Below are 13756 nucleotides of genomic sequence, written 5' to 3'. Positions count from 1 at the left end.
CATGCTTATTTCCTGGTTACCAATTGTGCCTGCAAAGACCACCACTTCTTTTAAACCCCAGAAAGCCTGTACATTTTAGAAGAGACATTTCTATTTTCATATGCAAAAAAAAAAAGGGGGGGGATTTTTGGAGTACATGTAAGAATTAACATAGATTCAGTATATCTTTGCATGTTTTACATTTATTGCAAAGCAAGGAATAGCTTACTTGGTCCTTACCTGTTCATCTACATAATCATCTATTTTTTTCTGGCATTCTAGCCAGGCTTCAGCCACCTGACCCATCTCCTGTTCCAGTTGATGATACCTTTGTAGCAAGGTACTATACATATCTTCACTACAGGAATCATGTGTTGTTCCAAGCCTAAAAGTTTAAATAGCAATTATTAGAGTAAGCAATAGAGGTATCAACCTAATAATCAAAATTATTCATTGGTGTCTGCTAACTTTTCTGATATACACCACCACTTTAAATTGTTTTAGGATCCAAAAAAAGGCTTGAGGTGATCAATGTAACTACAGTAACTGACACAGAAGCTATCTGGCCCCCAGCTCCCCAAAAAACACATTTAGCTGTAGGTCTGATAACTAAAGATGTAAAATCCCGTTTACTCAGTTCTTTAACCAGTTAAATCACTTAAATGGGGGCAGAGGAGGGTGCTTTCACATGGCTAAGATGAAGCTGCCTGCCTCCGTCCACTGTGGCCTGGCTGGAGCGCCCTGCCCATGGCATGCTGGGCTAGGTTGGAGCGTAATCTGACTTTGGCTGGCCCCTCTGGGCTGGAGCAGCTCCCCTGCCTGCGGTGAGCAGGGGGCTGCTCTAGCCTTCTGCTGGTTAACCATAAGTGGTAAGCATCACCCGGTAACAGCTGACTCTTGATAGTCTGTCACCAGTGTAATAGTAATGAGTATATAAGAAGCATAACATTTCCATTTTCAGGAAAACCTGAAATATTGCAACTGAGCCATACATATTCACCCAGCTTTTCTGTTCCATATACTTATCTTCCTGAACCATATATGCATTAAGTACATAGAACTATCTACCAAAGAGCTGGACAGCAAAGACAAATCCAGGTATGGTGAATCGTTAATCAAAACAAAGATTAACGATGGCACTATATTACTTATTAGTCAGGGCTGTTGGGCCTCCAATTTGGTGAAAAAGACATGAACTCAAGCTATTGTAAAACTTGGTTACACACAGTAACTTTGCTCATTCCCTACCCAGTAGAGGCAGCATCTGTTCTGAGACTGGTAGGTTAAATGTTTGTCTACTGAGACTTCTTCCTCAGAAGGAAAGTTCCAGGAATGGAAGACTAACGTTTTCCTGCTCCCCGACTACTGTGGAACCAGCAGTTTTATACTGCTTATTCCCTTGAGGTTTGAAAGCATGCTCTAACTACCACGTCAGCATCCTGAGCCTTGGCCTTCAAACCAAGAAAGGTAGAGATTACAGAACATTACATACATTTAATATGTGTTTTGTTACAGAGGTCTTCAAGTTCCTACAAATATAAACCAAGACTCATGGTAACCATGCCACTCCGTCAAGCATCATCGCTATTTTACCGATCTGTTGAACTAAAGTAGTGTTTCTCAACCAGTGGTATGAATACCCTTAGGGGTAACTCAAGAGAAGTCTGTGGGGAATGTCAACAACTGAAATTTGGAGAAAAATGATTTTTTTTTAAGTTTTATAGTGCTTTATTATTTCTGTACTTTTTACACCCAAAAATGTCACCCCCCACCCAGCTACGATTAAGTTGTTTAAACAAATGCATTGCAATGGTAGAAAAAAATGTTTATGTTTGAAAACTGTAGGTACTGGGAGGTACTTATTTTTTTAAAGGAGTACTTTATAAAAAAAGGTTGAGAAACACTGAACTAAAGCAAAGAGATAAGTAACTTGTCCAGGGCTTCTCAGAAAGTAGTATCATAACCAGGCATGAGAATGAAATCCTGGTCATAGTGTTTTGCCATTGATTTTAAAGGAGTCAGGATCTCATACCTACTCCTCTGTTCCAACTGCTATGACTACCATTTGGCAACAATATTAAGAAATTTCTCAGTCCCAACTTGAGAATCTAAAATAATTAAGAACAAAGTGAATGGCAGAAAACTATTGACCAATATTAAACCGAAGCCACTAAACTTCATTTCACAGATTATCTCAATTTTTTTTTTAGAAACCTTAACCATAGCCTTTTTATGGTAATTTCTGCATTTAAAAATGATGATGTAAAATACATCTAGAATGGAGACTAACTATATGAAAATCTGTTCATAAAACAATCCAATGGTGTTTAAAACTAGGGATATTAATGGGTAGCCAGTTAATGGGCGATGCTTACTGGGTAATGGTTTATAGTTACCTAGGACCAGTCCCCTGTGCATGGCATGCTGTGCGAGGAGGGCTGCTCCAGCTCCGTGGGGCTGCTGGCTCCCAGCCTGCCTGGACTTGAAGACTGGGAGCTGGCAGTCTTCCCTTCCTCTCTAAGCTGCTGCTTCCATTCTGGTACAGGTTGGGAGGCAGCAGCCCAGCACTCTCCAGCTTGATCATGGAGAGGTGGGTGGGAGGGCAGGAAGGGGGGACGGAGGAAGCACTCCCCCGCCCAGCAAGCTGTAAAGATCTCCTTTGTCTACCCCTGTTTAATAAGTTAGTTTTAAGCAGGGATGTAAAATTATCAGCATTACCAATTCTCCTGATTTTGTTCTAAGATTCACAATGTTTGTTTTTTTCTGAATATCTTGGCGCCTAAAGTAGTGGGAAATCTGGAAAATATCACCATTCCTATACAAAATAGGAAGTTTCTATCCTTCATGACTGCAGAGAAGAGCACGAAATTGTAACTCTAATGATCCCTACACACTAGGAGTGTGTATCTGTTTAATCCAGGGCTTAATTCTAATGGTTACACACAACTCCCCCTTCCCCCCGCCTCTGTATCAGCTGTGTGCGCTAACTCCCACAGAACCTCCAGGCGAACACCAGCTCCTGCGGAGCAGCCTACCCTACTGATAAAAAGCATCTTTGGAAGCAATACTCAGAGGATCAGCAGCAGTGTTTTAAAAACCCATTTTAACATAGTTTTGCCCAAATGATTGCTTTTGTTTAATATTAATGTTATGACCATTAAATTAGTTTTATGGTTTTTGGTGTGTGCATGTGTGGGACAGTGGTAAATGATTAGTCATTGTTCTAGTATGGCATGTAGGACACTGCTCAAAATATAATCATTTGAGGGCTGCTTATTAGAGCCTAACTCTGCAAATACTTTCCATAAGGGATATACTGTGAAGTCACTCGTGGATACAATCATGATAATAATCTAACATCCTAGGGATAAATCTTTGCAGGAATGAGCTCTATATTTGTAAGGTTTTTGTTTTTCAGTGTACCTACAGTAGTAGACCAGCTAAAGATTCTAAACAAACATGCAGTAATGAAAAGCAAAACCCAATTTACACCTACGTGCACCAACTGAACAGATGTTTTCATCACGCCTCATTTTAAAGTAGTTGGTGAGGAATGTGAAGAGCTATTTCAGTGGGTTTTTGCTTGGTGAAAAAACAAATCACAGAATCTAACCCTTTAAATAAAAGTCAGTTTTACTATTAGTCTTATTTAAAGTTCTAATCATTTTGTTATATTCTGTAATCTATTTTTCTCTTTATTTAATATGTGCACATACAGATATATCAAAAGATATTTTACCTTAGCTGTGACACCAGCGTTGGCAAGCTGTTCTGCAGAAGTGGCTCAGAAAATACCAGATTTTCAAATAGATGCTTATTGTGCAATTCCCAAGTCACCTGAAATTTCTTCAAGTGTTCATTTTCCTATTAAAAATATTTAAATATTCTATAAATCTAACATATTTCTATAGAATGTTTCAGATGCCAGAAAGAAAACCTCTTTAGCTAGTAACCTTTTAAACCCACCAACCCAGATGGTGAGTTATTCAGCTTAGATCTTAGTTTCAATATTGGTATAAAATATTTTCTTTTGCCATCAATTTATGAGTCATAGTCACTTCAGCTTCTTTTCTCATCTTTCTGAACAGTCAGATATAGAAAAGGGAAAAAAATCAGAAAATATGATCTTGTTGAAAGCCCTTCCATGAATTCACAGTTCAATTTCTATCTCAATAGACTGAGTATATCATCTTAGCCAGACTTTTCCAGGGGTTTTGATGTGTTGTCTCTGATCAATGTTAGATTCTTCTTTATGATGTCTAACAGGAGATAGCTCTCTCCTAGTAAGTTCTTTTCCCCACAAAGTTCAAATAAAACTGAAAAAGTTATTCTAAATATGGTTACTCAAAAGCAAGCAATAACGTACTTACTCCTCATCTGGCTAGCATACTAAATGTGCATATTGGTTTTACTCTGGACTATCAACAATGTATCCATTTCCAATCTCGAAGTACTTCTGAACAGGAGAGTTAACATCTATGGTTATAGAAATTCAGTTTTTACATTTGAACAGCGACCTCCTAAGAGAGATCCCATAACCATCAATTCAGCAAGCGTTTCATTTATGAAACAAACACCAGTATCTGCCCTCTGACCTTATACTCAGCAAAATTAAATGAAGGCATTCTAGACGTCTCACCACCAAATGCACTATGGCTTTCAGTCAACAGAAATTCAAGCATCACATAAGATAGAGGCATCTTATTTTATAGATTTCAAACTTGACAGGAGTTTTGTATTCCAAATCAGTCCTAAGTATCACGTGCTCCTAGTTTGGCTAGTGCTGCTCAAAGAAACTATAAGTGAAAATACTCATTTGTACATCAATCATAGCCTCTCCACTATGAAGTTGTGAAACAAAGTAACGTGCTCCCTTGCTTTGAATGATAAGTTACTTTGAACATTTTAGTTCCTACACATTATTAATAAACTGTAAATTTCAGCCTATCAAGTAAACAAGCAGACCTTTTGGTAGGTTCCATAATTCTGGGGAGAAGAAATCTGACAACGTCTTTAGAAGGCTTAAAATCCCTAGTTTAGTTGATGAGATTCTATATTGCCTACAGAAAATATCAAGCAAGCTTTTCCTTTAGACCTCTACATTGGGGGTTTAGGGGCTTTTCTGTACTGACCACAGTCTCTCCATCTTGATCTTGGTATGGTGTCTCATCCCCTGGTGGGGCAAAAAGGCTTTAATGCTTGTTCTTGAACCTCTCCAAAGAGCTGGTCTCCTTTGAAAGGAAGGAAAATCAGTCATAATTTCACTGAGAAATTAAGTCCATGTGGATGGAGGGTCAAGGCTCTTCCTGACAGGCTATACACAAAGGTTGGACCTTAGCCAAGTGGAAGGCTGTTACAAAGTTTACAATAAGATGATCTAGCCACTTGGACGCTAAAAGGATTTCTCTTGATCTCAAACAGTGCAATAGTGTCTTGACAAAATGCATTCATTTGCACTGAAAAAGCCAAATGAGATCACTTCCTTGTGCTTTTTCTCTGCCGTTATATCTTAGCTTCCAAGTTCTGAATATTAGCCTACCTAAGCAAAAGGCTATTGTAGCAGTCCAAGTCTATTCACAAACAATATCCTGTGTTCCTACTACAGCTTACAGCTCAATTCATGAATGGTGAAGCCTATTAAAGGAACAATGGTTCTTCTCAGTACTGATTGAACTGCTGAACCAATCACTCATAAGGAAGAGCTTAGTGTAAAAATACCATAGACTCTCAAACTCCTTGTAGAATAAAAAAACAGGACTACGTAGCACTTTAAAGACTAACAAGATGGTTTCTTAGGTGATGAGCTTTTGTGGGCCAGATCCACTTCCTCAGATCAAATAGTGGAAGAAAATTGGCACAACCATACATACCAAAGGATACAATTAAAAAAAACGAACACATGTGAAAAGGACAAATCATATGTGTTCTTTTTTTTAATTGTATCCTTTGGTATATATGGTTGTAACAATTTTCTTCCACTATTTGATCTGAGGAAGTGGGTCTGGCCCACGAAAGCTCATCATCTAATAAACCATCTTGTTAGTCTTTAAAGTGCTACACAGTCCTGTTTTTTGTTTCAGCAGACTAACACGGCTACATTTCTATCACTTTTGTAGAATAAGGTATTCTTTCCATGACGCTAAGGCAAAAAGTGTTAGGTTGGATAGTTCACGACTATTCTAAGCAATTCCTGTCAATTTGGTCTCTAACATACTACCACTACTGACCACAGCAGATACCATAAAAAGGAGGAAATGAGAGTGGCCGAGCATGAAAACATGTAATTCCTGATTAGTTATATCTTTTTAAAGTGCAAATGTCAGTGGATTTCTAGAAAGGAAAATAAAAATATTGTTGCATTTCAGTTGTATCCGTTTAATTTTCATACTGCAGTAAATCTGTTCTGAGGTTACATATGTTTTTAAACTCTAAAGTTGCTCAGTAACCTTAAGAACCATCCTTTTATGATAGAATTTCTAAGACCTTACTACAGGAATATGCCAAGGAGTGGGAGGTAATGAATTATTTCTAATAGAAGTGCATAACTATTGTTGGGAAAGAAGATGAGAAAATAGCACACACACACCAGGAAGGGATAGAAAACTGTCAACTATCAAACTTTATATACGGGCAGTCCCCGGGTTACATGGATCTGACTTACATCGGATTCCTACTTACAAATGGGGTGAGGGAACCCCGCATTAGCTGCTTCCCCCCAGCAGACCAGGGAGACGCGGAGCAGCTTTTCTTAGCAGACACCTCAGCTTGAGAATAAAGGACTGAGGGAAGTGAGATGTGGGAGAATAAAACTGAGCTCTGGAGAAATGTTTGGCTAGAGTTTCCCTTACAAGATGTACCAGTTCCGACTTACATACAAATTCAACTTAAGAACAAACCTACAGTCCCTATCTTGTACGTAACCCGGGGACTGCCTGTATACCTGAACAAAAATTAATTATTTTTTCTTGGAATATTTAATTCTGTGCATTTCAGTTTCTCTTTGAGAAACTTTGATTCTCTGCCATTTTTTTTCAAGTGACCCAAACGGTCTGATCATCATCTCATTCTGTATTTCTTACCTTTTCTACCACTAATTACTGACCATTTCATTCCTTTCTATAACTCTGTCCAACACCCTTCTAGCCCACCTACAGCAAAACAAACAGTATTCTGTTCCAAATCCCTTTGCAGTGCTCAGCATGTAGAGAGCATGAAAAGAAATAAGGGAATACAGTGTAACAAAAAGGCTGTAAAGACCTAAGTCCTCAAGTCCCCCCCCCCATCAGAAATAACTGTTTCTACTATTTTCCAGGGATGTCAGCACGTAAGGTATGTCTAGACTACATGCCTCTGTCGCCAGAGGCATGTAGATTAGGCTACCAGACATAGTAAAATGAAGCGGCGATTTAAATAATCACCACTTCGTTTAAATTTACATGGCTGCTGCGCTGAGCCGACAAACAGCTGATCAGGTATACCTGGGTGGTCGACAAATACCTTTGATGTCGACACCCATGCGTCCAGACTACCGTGCTGAGCCGACAAACAGCTGATCAGCAGTTTGTCGGCTCAGCGCGGCAGCCATGTAAATTTAAATGAAGCAGCGATTATTTAAATCGCCGCTTCATTTTACTATGTCTGGTAGCCTAATCTACATGCCTCTGGCGACAGAGGCATGTAGTCTAGACGTACCCGTAGACAACTACACAGGTAACAGATTAGCCTAGCTTATTGGTTAAATCCTGACGACTACACGCATTCCTTTATGTCCTTGCTTTGGGAGCAGGCACCCGTGCAGAACCAGCTTTTAAGCTGGCTCCCCATGAGCACCAGATTCCATGAATATGCCTTCCTCTGATAGAGAGGCAGCAGCACAGATGGAGGGAGGGGCAGGTGGGAGCTAGTATATGTGGTAAGCCAGCTGCCTGCTGGTATCAGCTCCCACAGATCCGGCTGCCCGCATGTATTGGCTCTCATGGAGCCTCCTGTCCCCCACCCTTGCTGCCTCCTGCAGAGACGGGGGTGGGGGTGGGAGGACAGACTGGCAGGAGCTGGTGCTCAGGGGGAGCTGGCTTAAAAGCCAGATCTCCATGAGCACTGGCTCTTCCTAATCCCCTCGCACCCTTCCCTGCTGTTGCCTGATAGAGGAAGTAGCACAGGGTGGGGGGAGGGGCAGGAAGAGGTAGGAGAGGCTGCTTTGTGGATTTCGGTGCAGCCTCTGTCTGCAGGGAGCTCAGCCCCTGCCCCCTGTATTTTTAAAACTGGCTCCCCTTGCAGATCACCTCCCACCTGACACTCCACACTGCTGCCTTTCCTACAGAAGCAGCAGCACGGGGTGGCAGGTGGCTAGGGTTCCCTCTAAGCTATGCTCCTGTGTGTACACGCAGAAAAAAAATTCCATTGCATGAACCTCCTACACAGAGCTGTGCAGCTACATGGTAGGCGGCAGGAGGCTGTTGGGGCAGTGGCCAGGGCCAGTGGAGCCACGAGCTAAATGGCTGCAGCTGGGACCTGAGGAGCTGCATGGCAGGAGGCTATGGTTGCAGCTGGGGCCGGAGGAGCTGCAAGGCATGTGGGAGCCTGGGTGGGAGAGCAGTGAAGCAAGTACCAGGGTTGTACCAAAGGAGCCAAGGACAACGGGGACCCAGCACAGAAGCCAACTGGGTGGCGGAGGCAGACAAAGGCACAAGCTATATGTGGTGGTGGGAGGTACCGGGCATAGGTAAATTTTGGAGAGGGACGGGGAAGGGATGTCAGACATCGGTCTCTAGGCAAGGGGGGGGAGGGGGAGAGGGAGAGAAAAACAGGTGAGATGTGGGGCTGGGCACAGGTTTCTGGGCACAGGCTTGGGCTGTGGGCCTAGGCCCAGGCAGGCTCTTTATGTTTGGGGGGGCAGACAGCATGGCCCTGGCTTATTTATTGGTAACGTATGGGAGAGCAGATTGCAAGAGTAGACACAACTACAGGGAGTGCGTGTGGGGGCAGTTAGCCAGGCCTATACAGCTACCATCTGGCTGGCTGTGGTCCTGATGGGGGCACAGTGTGTGTTGGGGGCCAAATCCAGAAACCTGGGTGGTTTTCAGGATCATGCACCCTTTTAATTATTTTTTCTTACGTCATTTTAAATTTTGTAAATGGGGTGTGTGTGTGTATAATTTTGTAAATGGGGTGTGTGTGTGTATAATTTTGTAAATGGTGGGTGCTACAGTGGCTCACATCCAAACTAGCACACACAACCTCACTATTGATGCAAGCCAAAACTCACTCCACTCTGGCTCCAGCCCCGCCCGCAGGGACTATCAAACAGTCATGCAACCACTAAAATTTGATGCGGTTACACGACTGTTCATTTTCAGTATTTCTCTTCGCGCATGGTAGACCTTTGCCTGCTGCTTGTTCTCCTCCTGTCAACGAATTAGTTGAAACCAAAGTATTAGATTGAAGACAATGAGGACTTTGGTTATAGAGTAAGTAACAGGAACAAATTCCTATGTAATAGATCATCTTCTCAAGTGTCTCTGATGAACAGGGAAGAGAAAAGAAAATATATACAATCGGAATTTCTGAATTAATGAAGCTGAAAGGGCATTAAAGCTTTCATAATATTTAAGACCTTGCCGAAAATGGCTAATGCAACATTCTACCCATTCTAGATATGGGGCAGTCTAAAAATGTAATACAAAATATGGCAACAGCAAATATTTAAATATTGAACATGTGACTGAAGAGTTTTGTATTCAACTAGTCAGTAACCATTTGCAGTACTTGTTTAATACCTTCCTCTTAACTCTTCAGATTATGTCTGCCTCTCATAAATGAATAGTTTAGGCAATTTCACTCATGTATGAATGATATGTTTTGTTAAAAAATGAGGACATAGAAGTTAACTGTATGTCGCACTCCCACAGCCAAACGCACAAAAGCTTATACTTTGCAATCTGCAAAAGGACTGTGAAAAAATTAACAAAACTTATTTCAGATTTGTATTATCTCTACAGCTCAATAGCACATGGGATTTTTTTTAACCTTACCAGAGTGACAAGAAAGGTGCTGATTGTGCATGCTGCCTGACAGAGTGCACTGTATTCCTCAAGAAGGAGCGAGATGAACTGATGTGCCTGTGGTGGGCCTGGTATTGATAACGTTGATGTAACTTTAGATCCCAGCGACAAGTGCCTGAGCAGACGAACTTTCATTTCAAGCACGTATTCTCTAGCTTGCTGCTCCAACCGTTGATAAAGCTGATAAGGATCTCTTTCGCAAAGCCTGCATTTTTGGAATAATAATAGTGACCAAAAGTTCACAATCAAAACAGTGTTTGTCTCCTAAATATTCCTAGGAGAATAATCAGCATTATTACAAAGGAATGATGGTTTAGGGGTTTGGGAACTAACCTAGAACTTTAAGACCTACCCCATTTTCTGCACAATCTTGGTCAAGTCACTTAAACTGTCTGTGCCTCAGTTTTTCAAACGAACATAAGATATAACAGTATTCCTCAGACTCATTGTGGAACTTGTACTATGTTGTGAGGTACTCAGGTATACTATGGTAATTGGGGCTACACGTGTAGTCAAGATCTAGTTTAGTAGCATCCTGGTCCAAGAGACTGAGCATGCAACTTTGAGCCAGGAATTCCTGAATCCTAAATTTGGTTCCTCTCAACTCATTGCATGGACTCTGGCAACTTAGCTACCCTTTCCTGTGTTTACAAATTGGAGTACTGTGCTTACCTAATGTACAGCTCGCATGTTACAAAATATTTTTAATAATTAGTGTTTGTACAATGCTATAAAAACATTCATATTGTTATGGGGCTCACACTACAATATACTTGGCTTGTGGGAAAAGTGAGATTTGAGTCCCATATTAGGACTCCTCTCTCTCATACTGCCAAAGGTTAAGAGGAGCCCCCAAAAGAGAGGAATACAGACAATGTAGTTCTAGTTTTGAACAGTGGTTTCTGATTTAGAATCTCAATTCCACCTTAAATACTAGTTCACAAACTTCTTCTCCCAAATGTAAAGAAAACATATGGAAGTAACATTTGAAGTTACATGGAGAAATGTCACATTGCACGTCCTGTGTGCCCCTGCTAAATAGAAAATGTATATATGAAAACATATATAATGCATATTTAATCTAAGAAAAAAATTACTGAGTCACAACTATGCCACCCTCAATGTTTTGTGGTTTAAAATCCAAAATGTTTCTTGCGAGTATTTGACAAAGGCATGACTAATAGTGATGTTTTCTGGCAATATAATGGAACTAATGTGTTTGAACCCATTAGATAGTCTTACACAACAGAAGCAGAAGCAGACATTGAAACAGCAATTCACTGTTTGACAATGTCTGATCCAACATAAGAACAATTTTAGAGAGAGATGTTAGTGGAGGAACATGGCGATCTGTACCTAAAAGAAAGAGTCAAGTCTCTTGACCAGCCAATTATAGTCAAAGATCATTTGGACATCCCAGAGCAATCATGCTTCCAGAAAGACAGAGTCCATGATATCTGAACTCACCTAGTAAGTTATCAACTGATGGTGAAATCTTCCAAAACATTTCCCACCAACACACTTATTTTGTCAGAATTTAGATCCAACCAGAAGCTCTTACTCCTGCTGCTACTGTACTTCAGGTACTAGGAGATCTAACATGCTACTATGTTCAGTATACCAGTAAGCTATTCTTGGATTCACATTTCCAACAAGGCCGAGAAATTAAGATAGTTACCCAAATTATTTGGGACAGTTTAAAGATACTCAGATTATGATGTTATCTTTAATAGCATGAAAATTCAGTGATCACATTAAGCTAATCTTCTCTACATCATACTAAGAAAGGATTCCAACTGTGCAACTAATCTTTAAGTGTCCACACATTTTCAATAATTTTCCTAATCTGGAAATGCAGTGGTATTAATTTTTTTTTTTTGCGTCTAATAATATTTTAGATGTCATCATGGCTATAAGAATCCAGTACTGTTCATTCTAATCCAATGCACTAAAAAAGGACAAAGTCTCATGTACAAAAGTTCGGCTAAGAAAAGTATCATCATCATCAACCATGGGCTCAACGCCCGTTGGTGTCCAATGCCTCCCTCACTATTTCCTTCCATCTTTCCCTGTCCACTGCGGAGTAGCTTAGTTTGTGTAGACTAGCTCCACACCAATCTACTATATCATCTACCCATTCTTTGTGGGGTTTGCCTCCCCTATTGAAACCATCCATTATATCAAATACCAAGGGCTTGACTTTTTGCTTGTCATTCATTCTGCAGATATGCCTGAATACCTGTAGCTTCCGCTGTATAACCTTCTACAGTAGATTCTCTTTCAGCTGTATCTTCCTATACAATTTCTCATTGGTGACCTTCTGCATCCATCCTATTATCAGGATCTTTCTATAACAACTCCTCTCAAATGCCAATATCCTTCTCTTTGAATCTTTTGTCATCATCCATTTCTCACATTCATACAACATGCTGCTGAATACACACGTTTTCAAGACCCTCAGCTTCATTCCTAAGCTAATGGCTTTGCTTTTCCAGATCTTATCCATCGCCTTCAAACTTGCTCTTGCCTTTGCTATTCTAGTCGCTATATTAAACTTCGCATGTTCTTTCAAAGAGATGGATTTTTTAGGATGCATCCATACTGTCTGCCTCAACAGCCCTCTTGCAGACTAGTATGTCAGGATTTAATATTTTGTGGAGATACATTAAGCCTACATTCAATATGTTCTCCTGGACTTTTAGTTAAAATTGATCTGATTCCTTATTTCAATGATAAATTCTGAATATCCAGAAATATGAGCTTTATGAGTTTAACAAGTATGGCCACCGATTAAAAAATGGTAAATACACTTCTTCTAAAGAAATCAGTGATTCTGAATTATGTTCAGCTTCATAATAAAAGACTCTCTAACTGGAGAAACAGTACCAATCTACATAATACATAGTGTATAAAATTTCATACCTATCCACCAACTCCTTCATTCCCTCTTTATCTGGTACCAGAGACTGGTCTTGATCATCTGCCAGTGGGGTCCCAGCTTGGCGATATACACATCGGACCATGTATCTTACTTCTGACCAGTAATTTTGAAGCTGCTGAGATTCACGTTCAGTCTCTGCTGAAATTTCTCTGCAACAATGCCAGAAAGGTTAACATAGAAAATAAGGTTACTGTACCACTGCATTTCAAAGATACATTCAATGAAAAACAAGTGCCTATCCACCACCTAAATTAGATTAGAAAACCAACTAAAAATAGAATTACCACTGAATTACAATTTTTTTATTATTTCAGAAGCAAAATGCAAGATATGAATAAGTTGAAACATTACTAAATGTACTGATTACAACATCAAGTTTGCTGCGAGTCTCACCTGCGCTCATTACAGGCCTCACAGTTACATGCTACATCAGAAGGAGAGGAATTATTGAGATCTGCAGAGGATACTGTCTGTGCTCCAACAGTCATTCTCCCTCCTCCTACAGATTCCTGCTGTGATCCACTATTTCCAAGAGGCATGTGCAAAAGGAAATCTTGGCTCTGTTTAAAAATAAAATCATACCTTACAAAACAGATGAAAGGTCACACTTATACAAGCAGGCAAATCTTGAATAACTAGAATGAACCTTCAGTTTATTTAGCACTGTTATACACTACAAGTTTTTGTCTGTATAACTATGTTGCCAATGGATGTGGATAATCCATACCCCGAATGACATGGTTATACCAACCAAACTTAAGAGGTAGATAGTGCT

At 40.3% G+C, this 13756-nt stretch overlaps 1 protein-coding gene across 2 annotated transcripts in view; it reads right to left on the bottom strand.

Moving 5' to 3' along the window:
• Positions 1-13756, bottom strand: part of FAM193A (family with sequence similarity 193 member A) — a 127267-nt gene that overhangs the window by 52101 nt on the left and 61410 nt on the right. For both annotated transcript variants that reach the window (XM_075930865.2, XM_006134711.5), the window contains 5 exons: positions 13375-13541; positions 12963-13130; positions 10011-10245; positions 3719-3843; positions 220-364 (listed from right to left, as the gene is read on the bottom strand). In XM_075930865.2, the coding sequence (XP_075786980.1) occupies positions 220-364; positions 3719-3843; positions 10011-10245; positions 12963-13130; positions 13375-13541 (840 nt within the window). The remainder of the gene's footprint in view (positions 1-219; positions 365-3718; positions 3844-10010; positions 10246-12962; positions 13131-13374; positions 13542-13756) is intronic.

This window comes from Pelodiscus sinensis, chromosome 4, assembly GCF_052426305.1.
Source record: "Pelodiscus sinensis isolate ZL-2025 chromosome 4, ASM5242630v1, whole genome shotgun sequence".
NCBI lineage: Eukaryota > Metazoa > Chordata > Testudines > Trionychidae > Pelodiscus > Pelodiscus sinensis.
This window is presented reverse-complemented; position numbering and strand designations above follow the sequence as displayed.